The following is a 21,853-nucleotide window of genomic DNA, read 5'->3' as shown; positions in this document are numbered from 1 at the left end:
CACCATTCATTTTAATAGTCTCGCGTCTTCTGAGCATCTGTGAGACTCTTGAGAAATCCCTTAGACTGTGCACAAGTTTTCCCGAGAATTGGAATTTCATAATCTCCAACATATTTATAATAGGGTTGGCATCTACAGATGGTGAGAGTCTGTCCATTGTCGTAACGATATTTTCCTCTTCCCATGTCATCGTCCGGCGACTCCGGCGTTCGAAATTTTGGAACACTTAATCTTCATCTTCTTAAATGTAACATTTTCTTTTGTTTATAACTTTTATTGCATGACTAAAAATTGATGCAATTTTTAAATAAAGCTAGTTTAGAGTGTAATGTTTTCACGGGCAAAATTTCGTTACAATCTGTCATGAAAAATCCAAGCCAGTCCCACAGGTTGATCACGACGACCCAGCGATTCGACTTTTTGAACGGAACTAGTCACAAAGACTGGGGTGCATTGCAAATGCATTGTTTGGGTCATCCCAGTTGTGCAGTTGTCAGAGAGATTCTGGCCAATGAAAAAGCAGTAAACCGTTCCGGGTTTCATCCATCTGGCAAAAACTGGAAAGTTAAGATGAAGGTACATCATTCGATAGTTTACGGGTCCTCCTAAGGTTCGCGGAACAAGGGGCTGGACGCATATTCCTGGAGAATGTTGCTAAAAAAAGAGCGATGCTTTTAAGCTTAATCCGAATAATTCTACGCGGGATCTTTATCATGCTGTTTTGAAAATATTCATTAAGGTGGTCAAAAAACGATTTTTAATGAAAACGTACAAAAAGTACAACTTATTAAATATGTAAGACGAACGGCTTTTTACACGAAACTGGCAATTAAATACCGGTACTATTTCGTTACAAAAGTACCTGATTAGGCAGACCATATCCACTTGTGGATATCGAAGTGAGCCATTCGTGGCCATAAACGCCCCAGAAACGTTTAAATTTACATAACTGAGTGACTTTTGTCGTTCTTGAGACAATTTAATCAACAAACAGTTGTTCTTATCAGATTTGGCTTTATGCTACTGCATGGAACCACGAAACTGATCTGAACTTTATCCGATTGGGACAATTAAACACTAGTTTTTAGATGAACAAACTCATCATTTAATAATACCATTTAAAAAACCATTACTTAACAGAATAATTACCAAGTGCTCTTCCGATTCCCTCTACATTCTGTCGAAAACTTACTCGACTTCGACATTGATATCTTTGCTCGGCTGAGTCCAGGAAACCATTTTTGAACCTGTCCAAATATCTGCGCCGGAAGTTGACTATGATGAGTATTCGATGTGTCGTGATTGTAACTAGCCTTGCTTCTACTAAGAACATCAGTATTATTTGAATTATTCTCATCTCTTCAACATGCTCTAATGCATAAGTTTTTTAATAGTCAATAAAACTTTTGAGGCTCCTAGGTACACGAAATTTGGTAACGATCGATTATGCCAACGATCTCTCCAATAATTTTTAAGGATTATTATCAGGGTAAATAGACGACTCGATCCAATAATTTTTAGAGATTATAATCAAGTAACAGACTGTTTTATTTTCTATATGGACCTACTCTACCCGAAGATGGGGGCTTTCTTGTTGCATACATTCCAGTTACTCGTCTTCTATCCATACTTTCAGCATTGTTTTGCCAGTGTTATGCATTGTACATCTTCTAGATAGAATAATTTTAGATTTTTTACCTTATTTTATAAATATTAAAAATAAGTATAGAATTCGCTCAAACATTAGAAAATTTTTCCGAGGCTCGGAGTCATATACTCCGGTCGCTCATATACCAATCGATTTAGCTCGACGAACTGACCACAAAAATAGTGTGAAAATTAGGTGTTACCTTCATATAAAATTTGTTGATATTCTACGTGAAGCAGAAGTAGTGTGCAGGTATGTTAGTTTAAAAAAATAAGTGAAAAAAGCTTCAGAAATTCTCCAGTAAAACTGGTCCAACGGGGCTCCAACTCCTTCTATTAAAAATGGCTCAACAATGGACCTCTGTCTGCCGGGTTTGTTGAACGAAAAAAATGGCATTCGGTTCTGTGTTGGCCTCCCGTTGAACGATTGATTGGACTTTCATTGGACCAATGATCCAACGTATTGGACCAACGAAGGACCACCGTTGAACGTTTTTTTCTAAGAGGGTTGCCAGCTGCTGGTTGTTGCCAGAATGAAAAATTCTGAACATTCTAAATGTCATGCTAGCAAGCGATGCTGGTGAAGAAATTCAATATGGCGACGGAATGAAATTATTGAACATCTCCTACGTATTTTATGTTTTTCTCAGTTGAAAGCATTCGTTCGTATGAAGAGGTTCAATATCAAAACTTGGAATGATGATTTAAATATTTAAAAGACATATTTCATAGTTTTTAATCATTTTTTAAAATTTTGTCAGCAATAGTGTAAACATTGCCAGCTGCTGACGTGCCAGTAAACTGTATAACCAGCAATAGTGTAAACGCTACTCGACCCGAACCCGACGGGTATTAGTTGGGTTCGGGCACAACAAACGATATGTTTGTCGGGTTCAGGTCGAGTACGGGTGCCGATTTTTTTATTTTCGACGGGTACGAGTCGTGTTTTGGAACTTTTTTCGGGTTCAAGTCGGGTACGGGTGAAGATGTTTAGTTTATTTATGGGGTACAGGTCGGGTTCGGGTTTTGGAAGAAATTAATCTCGGGTTCGGATCGGTTACAAGTAAAAGTTTTTTATTTTCTATCGAATACGGATCGGGTTCGGGTCTCAAAAAATGCTAACCCGACCATCTTTAGTAGACATAAGCAAACAGTTGATGAAAAGCAGACCGAATACAAGCACATAACACGTTATTGAAAAATACATGAGCGCTGCGATTATTTCGGCTGCACTTCAATTTAGGAGATTAGCAGAATTGCCTTTTTTCGTGCTATTCACCCTTTCAACTTAAAATTTTTGGAGAGTCGATGGGCATTACCAATTATAATTACAGCGTATTATTTTGTTCATTTAAATTGAAATTGTAACCAGACTATTTCGTACTTACATTATCCCCAACATCTTTCGATTGTCTCCTTTTAAATGCTTTAGTATATCCAACAACTTCGATCGAACGGTTTTGAATTCTCGGATTTTGTGTTCAATTTCCGCAATAGTTTTCTCGTCCTCCCAACATTCCCGTTGCTTGTCAGAAACCGTGTTAAATAACGTATCGAACTCTTGAACCTGTGACTGTTAAACAGCTCAAGACTCTTCATTCGGATAAAACAAAATCTAGAAACTCATACCTCATCGACATCCTCATACTTGGTCAGGAATTCACATCGCGCTTTGAACGATTCCTTGTTAGATTCCAAACAATCCAGCAGGTTCGAACGAACCTGTAACATTATGTCGTCTAGGCTTTTCGTTTGCTGGAGAATTCTGTAATCTTTTCGCAAATTTTCAAGTTCCAGCATTGACCGAGCGTGGGTAGCCTCAGGATGTTCAGGTGATTCAATGTGGCTTGTTTGAGAATTGTTATTTACGAATGCATTACTGATAAAAATTTGTTGCAGTAGTTTCCCTACGATAATTGAAAATGTTCATCTCAAAAGTAAAACTTTCAATGGCTTAGGAGTGTGTAGTATAAGTCTTCTCAGGATTTGATAGAAAAATCGTTATTTCTTTTTTAATAATATCACGATGAAATGTTAGATCATTTAAGATTAAATTTACCTTGCGTTGCCAGCTTCTCTGAGGTTTCGGAATTAAATATGTTCTCATTTTCACTAGCATTGCTAACATCGATCAGGTTCACTGGATCACTGCTTTGAGTTGATTTTGTATATTTTTGCGGAGGACCAGCCCATGAACCGTTCGTTGTTTCATTTTGATCCTGCATCACTTCCGGGTCTAGGGATTCTCTAAAAGTAGCAATCGAGTGTTGGCTCTTCAGACAAGCCTCGAGCTGTTGAATAGACACAGTTTTTAATAATTAGTAACTAATAAAGTTCATACTATTAATCTAATCATTGTTCGAATTCCATCTACCAACCTGAGCTGTTTTTGCTACTTGTTGAAGTTCTCGATTTCGATTAATTTGTTTCTTATTACACGTTTTTTCATCGTGTCGCTGAATTTTCTGGTCCAACTTTGTATGATTGTTGCCCTCATATGGTGTATCTCCTGAAGCCCAGATATGTTTCTTTCTGGCACAAGAACTCGCCATTTTTAGTTTAGGCCACCGATCAATGGAAGAAGTATCAGACTGTTCTTCGTTCATTAACTGCGCCGATTCTGGAATGATCTTTGATTTTGTATACTTCTCTAACTTTTCTACAGTCTCAGTGCTTATATTGTTGTGTCGTTTCTTCGGGTTAATCGTAGAATTAGAGTAGTCATGTGTCGTTACTGGTCGCTTGGATCGTAAATAACTGGGTAGAGTGCCAAGCCTATGCATTGGCATCCAACGTGTCTTACTGTCCAGCAAACCAAACTCTAGTGCACCGGATAACAGCACCGATGATGTCTTGTATGCAGTACGCCTACAACCTTTCGATGAGTTGTCAATGTTGCTTTTCCCCTGTGGAGCACAAGGTTTTCGGAGAGATGCGTTCCCATTTTTCGGGAGACTGTTTTTAGCAGTCGATGTCATTTTATATTGCGAAAAATCAATACAGAGCAAAAATATGGGCTTGCTTTGGAACAACAATTTCTTTTTGAACAATTTCGATACAATAGATCTTATGGGTTGTAATATTTGAAAATTGAGATAAAACTATCAGACAAATGCATTAATTATTCGAATGTCACAAAACACAGATCAGCTTGCTATGATCGAGACTGTCGTCTCCATTTTCAAGAGCTGTTCGCATAATGTACGATTCAGACGGTCCGCCTTCTTCCGTCACCATCACCGGAACGTCAGCTTCCGTCAAAATTAGTTTAATACTTTCTTTACCGGAACGTTCACATGCTCCGTCCGTCAAGACGTTCCGTGACGGTGACGTTACGTGTGAATGGTTCCATAAGAATGCATGTAATTGATGTTGACGGTGACGGAGCTTGACTATGACCAAAGACATCATATTAACAAGATATCCAGCTCTCACATTTCCCGAACAAATCATTGGCAACATCCTTTTTTGCGAGCATGTCGCCCTCAGGTGAGTCCGCATCGAATCTCATACATAGAAGTAGAGGAGAGAAATGTCAAATTCGTGCGCGCCAAAATAGCGGGGCTGTGCACCCATACAATTGACATGACATGTTGAATGAGACGCCGTGCGATGGCGTTGCTGAACTGAAGATTGAGATCGCTCCAAGCTGACAGGGTCTGCTATGACGGAAGGAGCCGGATCGTCTGAATCGTACATAATACTGCACCGAATAGAAATAATTATATGTATTTGACTACACAATTATACCTCAAAAACTTGTTTCTTCTTTTTGAATGAAAAAAAAGTTCCATTAAAATCTTCCAGATGCTGTGGGATTTGTGTTATTTCTTCCACAGGAAATGTATGACACGATGACGATGTTTTGTATCTATAGTTCTGAATAAGTAGGAGGAGGCTGTAACTGCCCTCTAGTACATGACTTTATAGAATTTTTGCCTTTCTCATTTAGAAAGGTTATGCAATCACTGTGAAAACCGACTTTTGAACCGAGGCCCGGGAGGCCGAGTGTCACATACTATTCGACTCAGTTCGTCGAATACGCAAAATGTCTGTGTTTGTGTGTGTGTGTGTAACACTTTTTTGTACACAATTTTCTCGGCTGAAGCAATTGTCATGAACTTACATTTAAATGAAAGGTCTTGTAACCCCACACAAAGTTCCTGAATTTTATTCGAATCCGGCTTTTGGTTCCGGAATTACAGAGTGATAAGTGAAAAAAATTTATTTTAATTTATTACCTCACTTTCCTCAGAGATAGCGTGACCGATTTCAACAAACTTAGATTCAAATGAAAGGTATCACAGTCTCATACAAAACTGCTTCATCCTAAACCGATTTCCGGTTCCGGAATTATATGGTGATGTGTGTTGAAAATTGGATACCGTCACTTGAAGCGGCGAAACAAAACACGTAAAAAATGTCTTAACTTGCCTCGAAACTATTCTAATCGGTAGCCATTGTCAGTAGACGGTAATATGGCTTTCTTGTTTGTTCTTCGGTTTTTGATGAATGACCGAAGATTGTAGTAATAGACTCAAAAATGGATCCCAGTCACTTTTCTCGAACCAACTTCGATTATATCGGTTCCCAGATTCCGGTTTCGGAAGTACCTCTTTCCGTTCCTTAGAGATGGCCTAACCGACCTAAGTACTGTTTCACTGTTGTAACTTTTATAGATTTCAAAATATTGATTGATAAAATTGATAAATTTCGATCACAAAAAAAACTATATTGAATATTCCCGATAATGTCAGGATATATGCTATCGAGTCAATTTTCATCCACGAATCCATGCTTGCAATGCATGATTCTCGTGATCACTTTAATCTTTCAAGCAGGTTTAGAGTTCAATCTATGTAATTTTTATGTCTCTCGATGTTTTACGATATTAGTATAACACATGCTTATTCCATCTAACAGTGAGACGATTTTTTTTTCTGTATAATTCAGCATTCGATTTGTTGCATTTACATTACAAACTTTTGTAATAATGTTGGATGAATTAGATAAAAATCTGGCTAAATTCATTGCATCCTTTTTATTCTATCTATATTTGAATTTTTACGTTTGACAAGGTTTTGATACCGGTAATAAGGTCCTGTATGTCTACTACAGCTCAGCTCTGGTTGTATCTCAATTAAAAAATAAGACATTTTTCTATTAGTTTTGAATCACTTGACTTCTCAATCTTTTGTATCGCTTGGAAATTGAAAAAAATTATTATCCATTGTTTAGAGTGTATGGGCAGGCATCACTGTGTTGTGATAGATATTCTTAATCTTATAGATTTAAATTGTCACATACCTACCAGCGCGAAGAAGTCCAAATCTTTCGATTAAACTAGGATATGAAATTAGGAATTTATTTTGATGAATCAGAAGGCACAGAATAATACTTGCATTCTCTAAAGATTACTCTAAAAATTCATGATTTGGGTAATGGAGAGATTGCATTTCATTTCAATTTCAATTGCAGATAGCTTGTATATAGGTTAGGTACTGACAAGTTAAATTTATAATACATTTCCATTTAAGTGAATTTTTTTCTTTTTGTCATTCTTTGGATTCTAATGGGCTGATAACGGCTTCTGTTTCAACATACAACTTGACCGCTTAAGTATGTTCACAACTGCTCCGTCCCTTCAGCTGTCTGCTAATGTCCGTCCTTCACCTGCATGTCGAAAATGATTGTCCATTGGATGAACGAAAATTTTTCTCGACCTACCTCGTCGACATCTACACACTCGATAAGAGAATCGCAGTAGGTCTTGAACGACGTCTTGCTAAATTCCAAACTTTCGAGTAGATTTGAATGAATCTGCAGAATTACATCGTCTAGTCTGTTCGCTTCCATAAGATTGTCAGAATTTCCAGATAGATTAGTTAGATCTAACTGAAGAGCATCCATTAGATCCCCTTGTGGAGTTCGCGGAATTTCATTCGGCAAGTCTTCGGAAATAGCCAAAAGTTTAGTAATTTGTGCATCTTTACCAACGATTTCTTGGGCCATAGTGAAAACTTGCTGTTTCAGTTTATCCTAGAAGCAGTAGAATGTTACCATTGATAACTTCCTGAAATTTAAAATAGTTTTTTATACGATTGTTAAACTCATTGCATGATTGCGTTGAACAAAAATGTAATTTTTGTTCAATACTGCTTCAAGTGCCACTTCTGTAATAAAATTAATTTGTTGAAAAAAACTATTTGATGTTATGTCATTTCGTATTAACCCTTCTCGGTCAACTTCTCCGCAGTTTGAAAATTGCAGTTTTCAAGTTTATCGTGTTCATCTTTAGCTTCATGAAGATCCTTCTTTAGTGCCTTAAGCCGCTTACTTAGATTCTGGACCAAACTATTGCTTTGAATTAGCTCGGTACATTTTTTATCCAACTCTACGCGTAAAATCTTTTCTTTCTCATATTGCTTCAGAATATTTTCTCGAGAAGCGGTGTTCTGAGAGAGACCTACCGATTGTAAATTCTTTAGACAAGCTTGAAGCTGGTGATTTACATATAATTAGTAATGGTCAAAGTATAAAAGTTACATATTTTATATATAATTGGCGGGTTGGCGGTCAAATGCATAGGACGCTGGTCTTACAAGCCAGTTGTCGTATGTTCGACCCCGACCTGGAAGGGTTATTAGTGTCAGTAGGATCCATAGTACTAGCCATGCAATGATTCTGTACCCTAAGAATCGGTTGCGAAGTCTGTTGAAACAGAAAGGCCAAATTCCACAAAAAGGAATGTAATGCAAAGACTTTGACTTTGATATATAATTGAAATTGTTTCGATGTTTGTTTACTATTGTATAAACTATGTGAACATTTACTAAACTTAATATAATTCGTGTTAACTTCTCGTAACAACTATAACCATTACAAAATACTAATGCAAAATCAAAGAAGTTGACCAATCTGAGGCAACTCGTATCCGCAGAAAGTCGGACATAAACAATATTTTCTCCTTTCTGTTGATGGCGAGTTCTGGTGTAAAACTTGTGGAAACGGCAAATCGCGACGTCGTGTTCATAATGAGTGACAAGACTTAAATTGCTTTCCTAACATATTTAACCGACACATTCAGTAAAAACCATTCAAGCGAAGAGGTTGTGCTTCGATTGTACTGGCTCGTGAGTTAACGGCTGCTACCGAGACAATTCTAAGCTTCAGGTAGTTAAACTGCCCATAGCAAACGCAATATTCGGGGCGTTTCCCGACTGGAAAGCTAGCAACGAAGGCCATCCCGTTCATACGCACAGAGGTGTAGAGACACAGAGGTGCGAGAGCATAGAAGTGACGAGTCAGAGAGGTGCCATCGCATAAAGGTGCGAAGACGAAGGGGTGCAAAGGCACAGAGGTGCTAAAGCAACCCAGTGCTGATCTACCAGGTACCAGAATTTGTACGCTGCGTAGGATCAAAAGAGACGGCGTATATCGCGAGGTGCTACACTGCAAGCATCGCATTTGATCGCCACCAAGAGCAAAAGCACTGTACCTGGGGTCAGGTACAGCAAGTGCAGTGGTGTTCACAACGACGGCAGAGCAACTGAGATAGCAGTAAACGACAGAAGACTGCCAATTGGAAACAGCAAAAGACTGCCAATTGGAAATCGTTGGAAGAGCTTCACGTCGTTCTTCACGATAAAGGAACAGAGACATCAGCTACAAGGTAGATTTAATTTAATTTATTTTTTATTTCTTATATCTGAAATTTTACTAAACATAAGTTTTTATTTTGGTATTATTAATTTACAAAAAAAAATTTAATGTAATGGATGATCTCATGGAAGATCATCCGAATCCGATTCCGGATACTAGTAAAAGTTTAAATACTCCGAGGGCTAAACATTATCCACAGGGTACCACTGGGCCATGGATAGTCTATCTTCGAAAAAAAGAAAAGATTTTAAACTTGATGCAAATTACAAAGGATTTGACATCACATTTCTCTGAAGTTAAAGAAATCTGTAAGGTTAATAGAGATAAAATTCGAGTTGTAGTTAACGACTTGAAACAGGCAAACGATATTGTAACCTGTAAATTATTTGCTATTGAATATCGAGTTTACATTCCATCGAAGGAGGTAGAAATTGACGGTGTTGTGACTGAAGCAAGTCTGACAGCAGATGATTTACTTAAAAATGGAGTTGGCCGTTTTAAAAACTCCATGCTTGAGGGAGTTAAGATACTCGAGTGCAAACAATTGTACTCAGCATCTATTGTCGATGGAAAAAAGTCTTATCGTCCCTCAGATTCGTTTCGCGTAACATTTGCCGGATCTGCATTGCCTAGCCATGTCTATATCGATAAAATTCGTCTTCCTGTTCGGCTTTTCGTACCGCATGTTATGAATTGCACGAACTGTAAAAAATTCGGACATACAGCTACTTACTGTAGTAATAAGTCCAAATGTATCAAATGTCAAGGGCCTCATAAGGATAATCTTTGCGATAAAGATGTTGAAAAATGTGTTTATTGTGGGGAAAGCCCTCATGATGATCTTTCAGTGTGCGCTGCATTTAAGCTGCGTAAAGACAAAATGAAGCTTTCTTTAAAAGCACGGTCTAAGCGCACATATGCAGAAATGCTCAAAACGGTCATACATGTCTCCCCTTTGGAAACCGAAAACGGTTTTTCAAATCTTGCGGAGCCAGAGGAATCTGACTCTGACGGAAATAGTGAAGATACCTCGTTTGTCACTCCTCAAGGGTCTGTTAAGAGGAGATTAACAAACCACAAAATACCAAAAAAGACACCTAAAATTATACCTTCAAAAAAAGATCCCCGTGTTAAAGCTAAAAAGCCAAATTTAAAACCAAAAACTGTGCCTCCTGGTTTGTCAAATTCACAAACCAATCCAGGAACTAGCTCAAGAAAAGACAATAATCCAGTGGGCTCCATTTCACATTCACCAACAGGATTACTGAAATTTTCGGAAATTGTAGAATGGATTTTCGCTGCATTCAATATTTCTGAACCTCTAAAGACCATCATAACAGCATTCCTTCCAATAGCTAGAACTTTTTTGAAACAGTTATCAGCTCAATGGCCAGCTCTTTCAGGTTTTGTATCATTTGATGGATAATTTATCATCCGCCGCAAATGATTCAATCACTGTCCTGCAGTGGAATTGTCGAAGCATCATGCCAAAACTTGATTCATTTAAAGTTTTGTTGCATAGTCAAAAATGTGATGTATTTGCTTTGTGCGAAACATGGCTTACATCAAACATAGCCTTAAATTTTAATGACTTTAACATTATACGTCTCGACAGAGACTCCCCGTATGGTGGAGTGCTTTTAGGAATTAAGAAATGTTATTCCTTTTATAGATTAAACATTCCTTCGACTTCTAGTATAGAAGTTGTTGCTTGTCAAATAAACATTAAAGGAAAGGACATTTGCATTGCTTCGGTATATATTCCTCCAAGAGCTCAAGTTGGACAACGACAGCTTAATGAAATTGTCGAAGCCCTTCCTGCTCCACGTTTGATTTTAGGAGATTTCAATTCGCACGGAATGATGTGGGGTTCCGTTTACAATGATAGCAGATCATCTCTAATATATAATATTTGCGACAATTTTAGCATGACGGTACTAAATATGGGTAGCATGACACGGATCCCAAGACCTCCTGCACGTCCAAGTGCATTAGATTTATCTCTTTGTTCGACTTCAATTCGACTAGATTGCACCTGGAAAGTATTTCCTGATTTACATGGTAGCGATCATTTACCAATCATCATCTCAATTAGCAGTAACAAAGGCATTGCTAATTCAGTTAATATTCCATATGATTTGACAAAAAATATTGACTGGATTAAATACCAAAGTAATATTTCAAGTGTCTTAACTTCAATGGAAGAGCTTCCCCCACTTGAAGAATATGACTTCCTCGTTTGTTCGATTCTGGAGGCCGCAGAACAAGCCCAAACCAAACGATTTCTTGGTCCATCGTCTAACAGAAGACCTCCAAATCCTTGGTGGGACAAAGAGTGCTCAGATGCTAAACACGCGAAACAAAATGCTTTCAAGACGTTTTTAAAACGAGGAGGAGGAACTCCTCAGAATTTTGAAAAATTCTTGGTTTTAGAAACCAAGTACAAGAACATACTTCGGGTTAAGAAATGCAGCTATTGGAGACATTTTGTGGAAGGTTTGTCAAGAGAAACCTCAATGAGCACTCTTTGGAATACGGCCAGACGAATGAGGAATCGTAACGTAGGAAATGAGAGTGAGGAGTACTCGAATCGATGGATATTTGATTTTGCGAGGAAAGTTTGTCCAGATTCTGTTCCTACGCATAGCATTGTTAGGGAGTCTTCTTCAAATGATGATTCCATTGATAGCCCCTTTTCAATGATGGAATTTTCCATAGCACTCATGTCTTGTAACAATAACGCTCCTGGATTGGACAGAATTAAATTCAACTTGGTGAAGAATCTGCCCGACCTCGCAAAAAGACGTTTGTTGGAATTGTTCAACAAGTTTCTTGAGCAAAATATTGTTCCACCTGACTGGAGACAAGTGAAAGTTATCGCCATTCAAAAGCCGGGGAAACCAGCTTCCAATCACAACTCATATAGACCCATTGCGATGTTGTCCTGCATCAGAAAATTGTTCGAAAAAATTATTCTACGACGTCTCGACACTTGGGTCGAGACGAACGGTTTGTTGTCAGATACTCAGTTTGGCTTCCGTAGAAATAAAGGGACGAATGATTGCCTTGCATTACTTTCGTCTGACATCCAAATTGCCTTCGCTCAAAAGCAACAAATGGCATCTGTATTTTTAGACATTAAAGGAGCATTTGATTCAGTTTCCATTGATGTTCTTTCAGACAAGCTCCACCAACATGGACTCCCAGCGGTTATAAATAATTATTTGCACAACCTTTTGTCAGAGAAACGCATGCATTTTTCACATGGCGATTTGGCAACAATCAGAATTAGCTACATGGGTCTCCCGCAAGGCTCATGCCTCAGTCCGCTCCTCTATAATTTTTACGTGAATGACATTGACAGCTGTCTAGTAACCCCATGTACACTAAGACAATTGGCAGATGATGGCGTGGTTTCAGTTACTGGATCCAAAGCTATTGATCTGCAAAAACCATTGCAAGATACCTTAGATAAATTGTCCGTTTGGGCTGTTCATCTTGGTATCGAATTCTCTGCGGAGAAAACAGAGCTGGTCGTCTTTTCAAAAAAGCATGATCCCGCGCAACTTCAGCTTCATATGATGGGAAGAATAATCGAACAGGTTTTGACTTTCAAATACCTCGGGGTGTGGTTTGATTCCAAATGCACGTGGGGAGGACACATTAGGTATCTGATAACGAAATGCCAACAAAGAGTAAATTTTCTTCGAACAATAACAGGGTCTTGGTGGGGTGCTCATCCGCAAGATCTAATAAAATTGTATCAGACAACGATACTTTCAGTGATGGAATATGGATGCGTTTGTTTTCGTTCCGCTGCAAATTCTCATATTATCAAACTTGAGCGAATTCAGTACCGTTGTTTGCGAATTGCTTTAGGCTGCATGCATTCGACACATACAATGAGTCTTGAAGTTCTGGCGGGAGTTCTTCCATTAAAAGATCGATTTTGGGAGCTTTCATCACGCCTGCTAATAAGATGTGATGTGCTGAATCCCATGGTAATTAATAATTTCGAACGACTAGTCGAGCTTCGATCTCAAACAAAATTCATGACAGTATATTTTAACCATATGTCACAGGAAATCAACCCTTCAAGATATATTCCTATCCGTGTCAGCCTCCTAAATGTACCTGACTCAACTTTATTTTTCGACACATCCATGCAGCGCGAAGTGCGTGGAATCCCGGACCACCTACGCTCTATGGAAATCCCAAAAATATTTTCAAGTAAGTTCAGGCATATTAACTCTGAGAAAATGTTTTACACGGACGGATCGCGAATGGAAGAAGCGACAGGGTTTGGTATGTTCAACAATAATGTTTCGGCCTCATTCAAGCTTCAAGAACCTGCATCTGTTTATATAGCAGAGTTAGCAGCAGTTCATTATAGCTTGAATGTAATCGTCACATTATCTCCAAACCATTATTTCCTCTTCACAGATAGTCTGAGTGCAATTGAAGCCATTCGCTCAAACGCTGCTGGCAAAAATGAACCGTTTTTCTTGGGTAAAATAAAACAGTGTCTGAACGACATATTGAATAATAATTATCTAATCACAATAGTTTGGGTTCCGGCTCATTGCTCCATTCCAGGCAATGAAAGAGCCGATATTTTAGCCAAACGTGGTGCTATTGAGGGTGAAATTTATGAGAGACCGATTGCTTTCAACGAATTCTATAGCGCGTCTCGCCAAAGAACACTTGCCAGCTGGCAAGCTTCTTGGGATAAAGATGATCTGGGTCGGTGGATGCACTCAATTATTCCTAAAATATCGACAAAGGCATGGTTCAGGGGACTGGATGTGAGTAGAGATTTCATTCGTGTGATGTCCAGACTCATGTCCAATCACTACACGTTAGATGCACATCTCCTTCGAATTGGACTTTCCGAGACTAATCATTGTGCTTGCGGCGAAGGTTACCGCGATATTGACCATGTTGTTTGGACATGCGTGGAGTTTCGTGATGTCAGATCTCAACTAATAAATTCCTTGCGTACCCAAGGTAGACTATCCAATGTCCCAGTTCGCGACATTCTTGCTTGTCGTGACCTTCCATACATGAAACTTCTTTATCATTTCATTAAATCCATTGGAGTTCCAATTTAAATTTTATTTTATGTTAAACTGTTTTCTCTTCCATGAGTTCAACCAATAGCCAACTATAGGATATTGAATATAAGTGGTGAACTGATACAAACAATCCTGAAATAGTTATAAGATCATGTACAAAATAAATGTATTTTATTTAATGTAATTTAAAATAGCAACTCGCTTGATAAAAACAGTGTTTAGATTAACTAATGAGTACCAACATACTAATATGATATTCGAAATGTATTAGGTTTAAACTACTATGTATTGTGGATGCCACGGCGAAGAAAAACTTATGTATATTGCCTATGAAATAAACGTATTTATGAAAAAAAAAAAAAAAAATATTTAACCGATGTAATTAATGTGAAACTAAATCTCAGCCCTTAGGCCTTTGAAGTCCTAGATCATTTCCATATACTTTTCGTTTTTTTAAGATTATGGCCCTTATTACCGTTGTCACTACACGGTGAAAGCCAAGTGAAGTGACTGTGACCCTGATTATGGGTATCACTTTACGATGGAAATCAAAAGAAGTGAATTATGAAAGACCAATCTGCTTCAATGAAGGATCTTCTGCTTCAATGAATTAATCAGTATCGCTAGTCAGAAAACTCTCGAAAGTTGGCAAACTTCATGGAGCAATGGCGAACTGGGACGATGACTAAATTCCATTATTCCTAGGGTATCGACGAAACCTTGGTTCATGGGGATGAACGTGAGTCGCGATTTCATTCGTGTTACATCGCGGCTCATGTCAAATCACTACACTTTCAACATCGCATCTCCGGCGTGCTGGGCTCGCGGATGCACCTGTGGCGACGGTTATCAAGACATCGAGCATGTCGTGTGGTCGTGCGTAGAGTATCGCGACGCCAGGTCGAAACTACTGGAATCCCTCAGGGCCCGAGGTAGACCGCCTGAGGTTCCGGTTCGGAATGTGTTGGCGAGTCGGGATAGTTTATATATGCTTCTCATCAACCAGTACCTCAAATACATTGATATACAAGTGTAAGGTGTTATTCCTCGCTCAGAAAGTATAATCTCCACCTACAGGTTCGACACTCCCCGTCTCTGCCCGTCTTCATTGAAACTAACAAGATCTCTTCACCATCTCGGTGCAACAAATTAGATCTCTGTCGTTTTTAGACATCTTGTTCCTACAACATCTCTTTCGTAACATCACCATCACCGCCCACGGAAGACCGCTCTAGTCGATGACCAACATACGGGGTGTTTCCCACGAACCCACGCGGATCGAAGGATGCGGCCAACATAGATATTTACCAACGCCATCTGGGAGGCTCTCATGCTATATTCAATTCACCGGCCACTACCGGCGATCGGTTCTCAAGAATCCGCGACCCCGATCCTACATTACCTAATGATACTATTCTAGTTTTATGTTAGACGATAATTAAGATTAGAAAATACCCTTGGCATCTTAGAGCTTAAGCAGTGTGCCTTAAAATTATACTATATTATATTATTGAATTAAAAAAAAGTGAATAGTTAATGTAGGTCCTTATTACGGAAGTCGCTTCAGAGACAAAAGTAAAGCTACCAAAATTTTGATGAAAAATATAGTTTTTTCCACCACATTGATCACTTCACTATGCGTGATACTGGTAATAGGTAAAATCATGTGAAATGCCATGTGAGTGAAATGAATGTGAAAGTGGAAGTGAGAACGATAATAAGGGCCTATATCGCGGAGTACATTCGGAGTACGACTGAACGTTTTATAGATTTACAAACTCGACTTCATAAAATAGAAGAGAAATTTAACATCAACAAATCCTTTCCAATAGTGCTTCGATATGCCAGCCATGTTCAGCCTTGTCATTGTGAATTTTTAGCTGATTCTAGTACAGAAACCTATCCCTCTGAGATGGTATTCACTGAAAATAACTATATAAATCAATAGTAATTTTGACTTTGATGGCCTGAAACTTTTTCAAATCAGTGAACATAAAAATCACCTCACAAATTTCTTCATTCTTTTCTTCAATCTGGGATGTCCTCATCTTCATCTTACAATCCAGCTGTAAAATCTGCTCGATTGCTTCCCTAGAACCATTTTCAAAGTAGCACTGTTTCGTCTCCAGATACTGAATTTTCTCGTGTAAATTCTGGAATATTTTCGAGTGGATGTTAGGCACTGTCTTTAACTGATTTATGTCAATTGACAAAGGATCTACAGCAGTCGTGATATGTTCGGTTGCAATGCACATATGTTCAAAGTCCTCTCCGGTCGGTAAGACTAACGCAGATGACACCTCCAAAGCTTTTTCATTTATCGGAAGTTTTGCTGCGACTATTGTTTCTACCTTATTCAGTCGTTCTGTTTCTCGTACAAAAAATCTCTGAGAAACGCCATGGTTCTTAAATGTTTTCGTCTTGATTACAACCGCTAGATTGTCGCAATTATGTGTTATTCCTGGTGGCATTGAACGCAAATACCTGGGTAGAGATCCTAATTTGTGCATTCCTTGTTTGATTCTGTCATTTGGAAGATTAATTTTCGATGTACTGATTAGCATAGAGGATGAAGTTCCGCTTCCTGGACGTCTCCAGTTTGTCGTCGTTTGACTTTTCTCATTTAGATGAGTTCGTAGGCGAGACGCACTGCTTGTCACAGTACTTTTCGGCAGATTCTTGTTGATTTTATTCGCAAATTCTTGGTTGTCTATCGAAAAGCTACATTCTAGGAAAACTATTCGTCAGTAAAATTATTTTTATGTCATTACATTTACCTTTGAAGTGCTTCGGCTGAACGGAGTTCATTTATAACAAGAAAATTCGACCGAATAAATCGGAACGAAAACTGCCCAGCACGTGATATGAAATTAAAGTAGCTTGCTATGAACTTGTCATGTACTAGTGACTGTGGTACCAAATACAAATTATAATACGGAATGCGCTGATGAATTTTCGTGGACACGTTTTGTACTACGCTGTACACTCTAAAGGTACAATGTCTGAGTGACAATCTACTTAAATGAAATTTTCAAATAACTAGCAACGCTGAAGGCAGAAAATCATTTCACCATGGATACTGTTTGTTATGACGAAAAAATGAATCATGCTTGGAGACTAAAGAAAATATTTGTATGTTTGTGGATCACTATATTAATTTTAAATCTTTTTATTGTAGGATTCACAGGACACGACGGAACGAATACAAATCTTTATCTGATTTATATAGGAAATTAAAAGTTCATCTGCGGTCAAGCAGAAATGCCTTTACTCATGTCTAGCTATGGTACAAAATTTATTTGTATTTGGTGGTACGTGCGTTGCTCGATGAGTTTTGAGATATGACAGGTTTAATTTCAATATATCAAATCTAATAGCAGCATTGTATGACTGTGTGTTTTAAATGGTTTGCGAGCTCAAAACACTGTGTCATTCGAGTCTGTTTGCCCTACATATTCCATTCGGTGGAAAACGAAATTAGCTCGAGATAAAATTTCAGTGCGGTTTATTTCAACAGCACCATCGCGAGACCATCACCATTATTCTGAATAACGACGTATTGCTTTTTCGATCGTATCTCGTTTGTAATCCTAATAATGCTAGCAAAATCAAAGGTTGCTGTTCAGAAGGTCTGGTTTCGACGTCGCTAATGAAACACCTATTTTAGCAACTCAATACAATAAGTAGTTTTAAGCTGAAATTTACTAATTTGTTAGAAATTACCATTATGAATTCATCATTCATTCTTCTACTCACATTTAGTGTTCAAATACGATTTCAACATAATTTTTCTTCTGAACCTTTATCGCTTTAGACAGTACCGTAGTGAGGGTGAGGCGAATAAGGCGACCGCCTCGGGCGCCAACAGCCGGGGGCGCCAAAACATGATGGAATTGGGAAAAGTTTCAGATTAGTACTATGCTGCTACAAAAATCCGACGAGATGCCGAAAAATTCGATTTCGGAGTTCCAGAGTCGATTTTTCTCCAAACATTTTATTCGAGAGAACACTAGATCTAGAAGTTAAAATATTTTAAAGAAATTGGCATCAAAAAAGTAGATTTGCAATTACGGACATATCAAAATTTTTTCAAGTTCCAAAAATCGATTTTAAAAATAATTTTTTTATGTGACTCTAGATCTCGACGTTTCATGAAATTTTAAGACATTTGCCATAATAAAATATTTCGGTTTCTGAAATCTCAAAACTTCCATTATCATTTTTTTCCATTGTCAGCTTCTTCAAATTATTTTCGAGATGACACTAGATCTCGATGTTTCATGCAATTCTATATCATGTGGCATAAAAATAAAAACTTCAACCTCAAAATTTTTTAAAATAAATTTTGAAATTCAGAAATTATTTTTTTTTGAATTTTAGTTCTAGAAGTTTTAAATTCTAAGACATTTGGGATAAAAATAGCATACCGTTCTAAGATAACGGAACGTTTTACTCAGAATCATAGCATGCTTGGGGAAGCATGAACGATGAATTAGGTAAAATGATTATGATTTTGGTGTATTTACATAGCGACACGAGAAACATAATTGAAAAGGTTAATCGAATAAATGAACACGATTCGGCAAACCTTCTTCAAACCGTAAAATTCGAACAACAATCGAAGGGTTTCGTCGACTTTGCAATGTTTTAGTCCTTATCAACATCGCACAACAGTGGGAGCGATTTTTTCGTCTTTCCAAAATGAGCCAAAATTGCCTAACATAATAATTTTAACCCTATACCATCGGAAATAATTTCAGCAATTAACGATCAAATTTTTAGTAGTATGATAATCGTAAATAACGAAAAACAATTTTCTTAAACTTTTGGTCCTGGTTCATATTTCAGCTCTCTAAATCCAGAATTCGGGTTTATAATCTAGGTTCAAGATTTCATTGCCAGAACTTAGGTTCATATTCTAGATGCAGAATTCAGGTTCATAATCCCCGTCCAAAATTCAATTCTAGAATCCTTGTATTGGGCGAAAATCTAGAATTCATGTTTAAAATCCAGTTCTATTATTAAGATCCAGAACCCAGGTCCCGAATGCTGGTCCATGTCCTGAAATCAGATGCAAAATCCAGGTCCTGAATTGAAGCTCTGAACCCAGATTCAAAATTAATTCCCCACCAGAATCCAAGTTCCAGTTCAGTTCCTGATCCAGAATTTATTCACAGAATCCTACTCCAGAATTCAGAATACAGTCCTAGAATTCTGGTCCAGAACCCAGACTCCCAATTCAGATCCATAATTCAATTCCAGAAATCAGAACTAGAATACATTCTCAGAACTAGCATACAGCTCCAGCATACAAATTTATTATTCAGATACAGCATAAAATTCTACAATTCTAGCTTCGAAGTTCAGTTTTGAATTCAGGTCCAGAATCCAAGCCCAAAATCCAAGTCCAGAATCCAAGAGTAAATCGAGAGTTCAAGAATAGGGCTCAGGTTCATAATTCATTTGCAGAATTCTGCTTTCAAAATTCAGACCAACAATTCAATTCCAGAATTCAATTCTAGGTCCAGCTCCTGAATTCAGATCTAAAATTCATTTCCAGAATCCAGGTTCTGAATCCAAATTTAGAATTTGTGTTAAAAAATAAAGGTTCAGAATTCAAATCAATGAAACCGGTCCTGCATCCAAATGTAGAATTTATTTCTAGAACCAGAACTCATGTATCCAAAATCTATTTACAGAATCCAGTCAAGCATGGTATAACAACTTAGCAAACACAACTCACCAAAAGTAAAATAACTAGAGCGAGAATTAAACAATTAATCATTGTTAATTCAATTATTTCATTCATTTTCACACCGCGATCTTAACTGTAACGTTGCTAACACTGTCAAACTGTCAAAGTTAGGATTTGATCAGTGGTGCGACATGTGTCGACAAGTTAAGCCTGCGTTCGAGCGAGTTGCTCTGCGGTAGACTCCGCGCGTGCGGGTCGTGATTGAAAAATTCACTCTGAAACTTTGCCAAGATTGAGTTAAACCCCAAAGGCTTCTTTTTTACCTTTTTTTATATATATAAAAAATAGGTATAAAATTCGCTCAAACTTTCGAAAATTTTTCCGAGGCCCGGAGGGCCGAATGACATATACCAATCGATTCAGCTCGACGAACTGAGCAAATGTCTGTGTGTGTGTATGTGTGTGTCTGTATGTGTGTTGTCAACTAAGAGGTCGAGATCTCAGAGATGGCTGGACCGATTTTGATCAAACTAGTCGCAAATGAAAGGTCTCCCCGTCACCCAAAACGCTATTGAATGGTTTTGAGATCGGATGTTTACTTATTGAGTTATTCGAAGTTTTATGTCAAAATTTTCAGTTTTTTGACAGTATCTGTCACAATTGACCTTGAAAACAGAATATGTTTTCAGACTTAGATTCCGCACGATAATACCTATTCAACAAGCCATAGATTGTGAAAATCCGTCCATTTTTAACGGAGATATCGAAATTTTTGTGTAAGCGACTTTTCCAGCAGTAGGAGTTTTGAGCGCTGTATGACAAAGAAATGCTTGGGAGCAACGGAAAACACGATTTTTTATACTGTTACATACAATTGTTTCTAAGTACCAAAAAGACTTTGTACAGTATCCTTTTTCATGACATTTAGTCTCGGACCGATTTTAGCACGGCTCGTTTTTTGCAACATAATCGTTCGAGTATGACATATATATACCAGATGAAGGCAGAATTTTAAATTGTTTTAAACTACTTACAGCAATAAATGCTGGAAGAACATAACATCCATATACCATTCGAATCAGTTCGTCGAGATCAGCAAATGCGTGTGTGACAAATAATTTCACTCAATTTTCTCTGAAAATTTCTTTTCTGCAAATTCAAATTCATACGAAAATTCGTATGCTCCCAAACAAAGTTCCTGAATTATGTTTGGTTCCGACCTCTGGTTCCGGAACTACAGGATGATATATGAAACGAAATCAAAATTGTGTAACTCATTCTTCTCGTAGATGGCTGAACCGATCTAAGATTTAAATGAAATCTAAGAATCATCTAAGATGCAAATGAAAAGTTTCAAGATTCTTTAAAACATCTTGCTCTTCAGTCAGATCCAACTTCCGGTTTCGGGGATACAGGGTGATTAGTATAAAAATGTCTATTCCACATAAATTAATCAGGTTTATCGGGTTAGCAGATTTGGATAGTCGATAAAAAAAATTAACTTTTTTCAGTTTTAGTGGTATTCAGTTGTCGATTCAGAAGGCACCTAAAAAATTAATTCGTGCTATGATTTCTCAAAGATGTCTTCACTGATTTTCAAATATTTTGAAACAAATGAAAACTATACAGCTTCTCAGGTGAATTTATATGACTTCGGCCATACCGATTTTAGAATTCCGGTTCCAGTATAAAATCGTTTCTCAAAGCTCAATTGTTTTCTCAAAAGAGCCTAATCAAATTTCAGAAACAAAAATTCAAATTAAAATAAACTTAT

General features: G+C 37.7%; 2 protein-coding genes across 2 annotated transcripts; both read right to left on the bottom strand.

Annotated features, from left to right (window-relative positions):
• Nucleotides 1-1,127: 1,127 nt before the first annotated feature.
• LOC131439159 (uncharacterized) lies at nt 1,128-4,722 on the bottom strand. Its single transcript, XM_058609853.1, has 5 exons — nt 4,026-4,722; nt 3,707-3,938; nt 3,277-3,554; nt 3,036-3,220; nt 1,128-1,323 (listed from the first exon to the last, which is right to left on the bottom strand). The coding sequence occupies exons 1-5, from the start codon at nt 4,623-4,625 to the stop codon at nt 1,146-1,148; spliced, it is 1,473 nt and encodes a 490-aa protein (XP_058465836.1). The 5' UTR covers nt 4,626-4,722; the 3' UTR covers nt 1,128-1,145.
• A 2,480-nt stretch (nt 4,723-7,202) lies between these two features.
• LOC131437794 (uncharacterized) lies at nt 7,203-17,231 on the bottom strand. The gene is made up of 6 exons (XM_058607376.1): nt 17,162-17,231; nt 16,388-17,094; nt 7,880-8,147; nt 7,747-7,820; nt 7,375-7,686; nt 7,203-7,320 (listed from the first exon to the last, which is right to left on the bottom strand). Exons 1-6 carry the CDS (start codon nt 17,190-17,192, stop codon nt 7,303-7,305), a joined length of 1,410 nt encoding a protein of 469 aa, XP_058463359.1. The 5' UTR covers nt 17,193-17,231; the 3' UTR covers nt 7,203-7,302.
• Between the last annotated feature and the right edge of the window lie 4,622 nt (nt 17,232-21,853).

This window comes from Malaya genurostris, chromosome 3, assembly GCF_030247185.1.
Source record: "Malaya genurostris strain Urasoe2022 chromosome 3, Malgen_1.1, whole genome shotgun sequence".
Lineage (NCBI taxonomy): Eukaryota > Metazoa > Arthropoda > Insecta > Diptera > Culicidae > Malaya > Malaya genurostris.
This window is presented reverse-complemented; position numbering and strand designations above follow the sequence as displayed.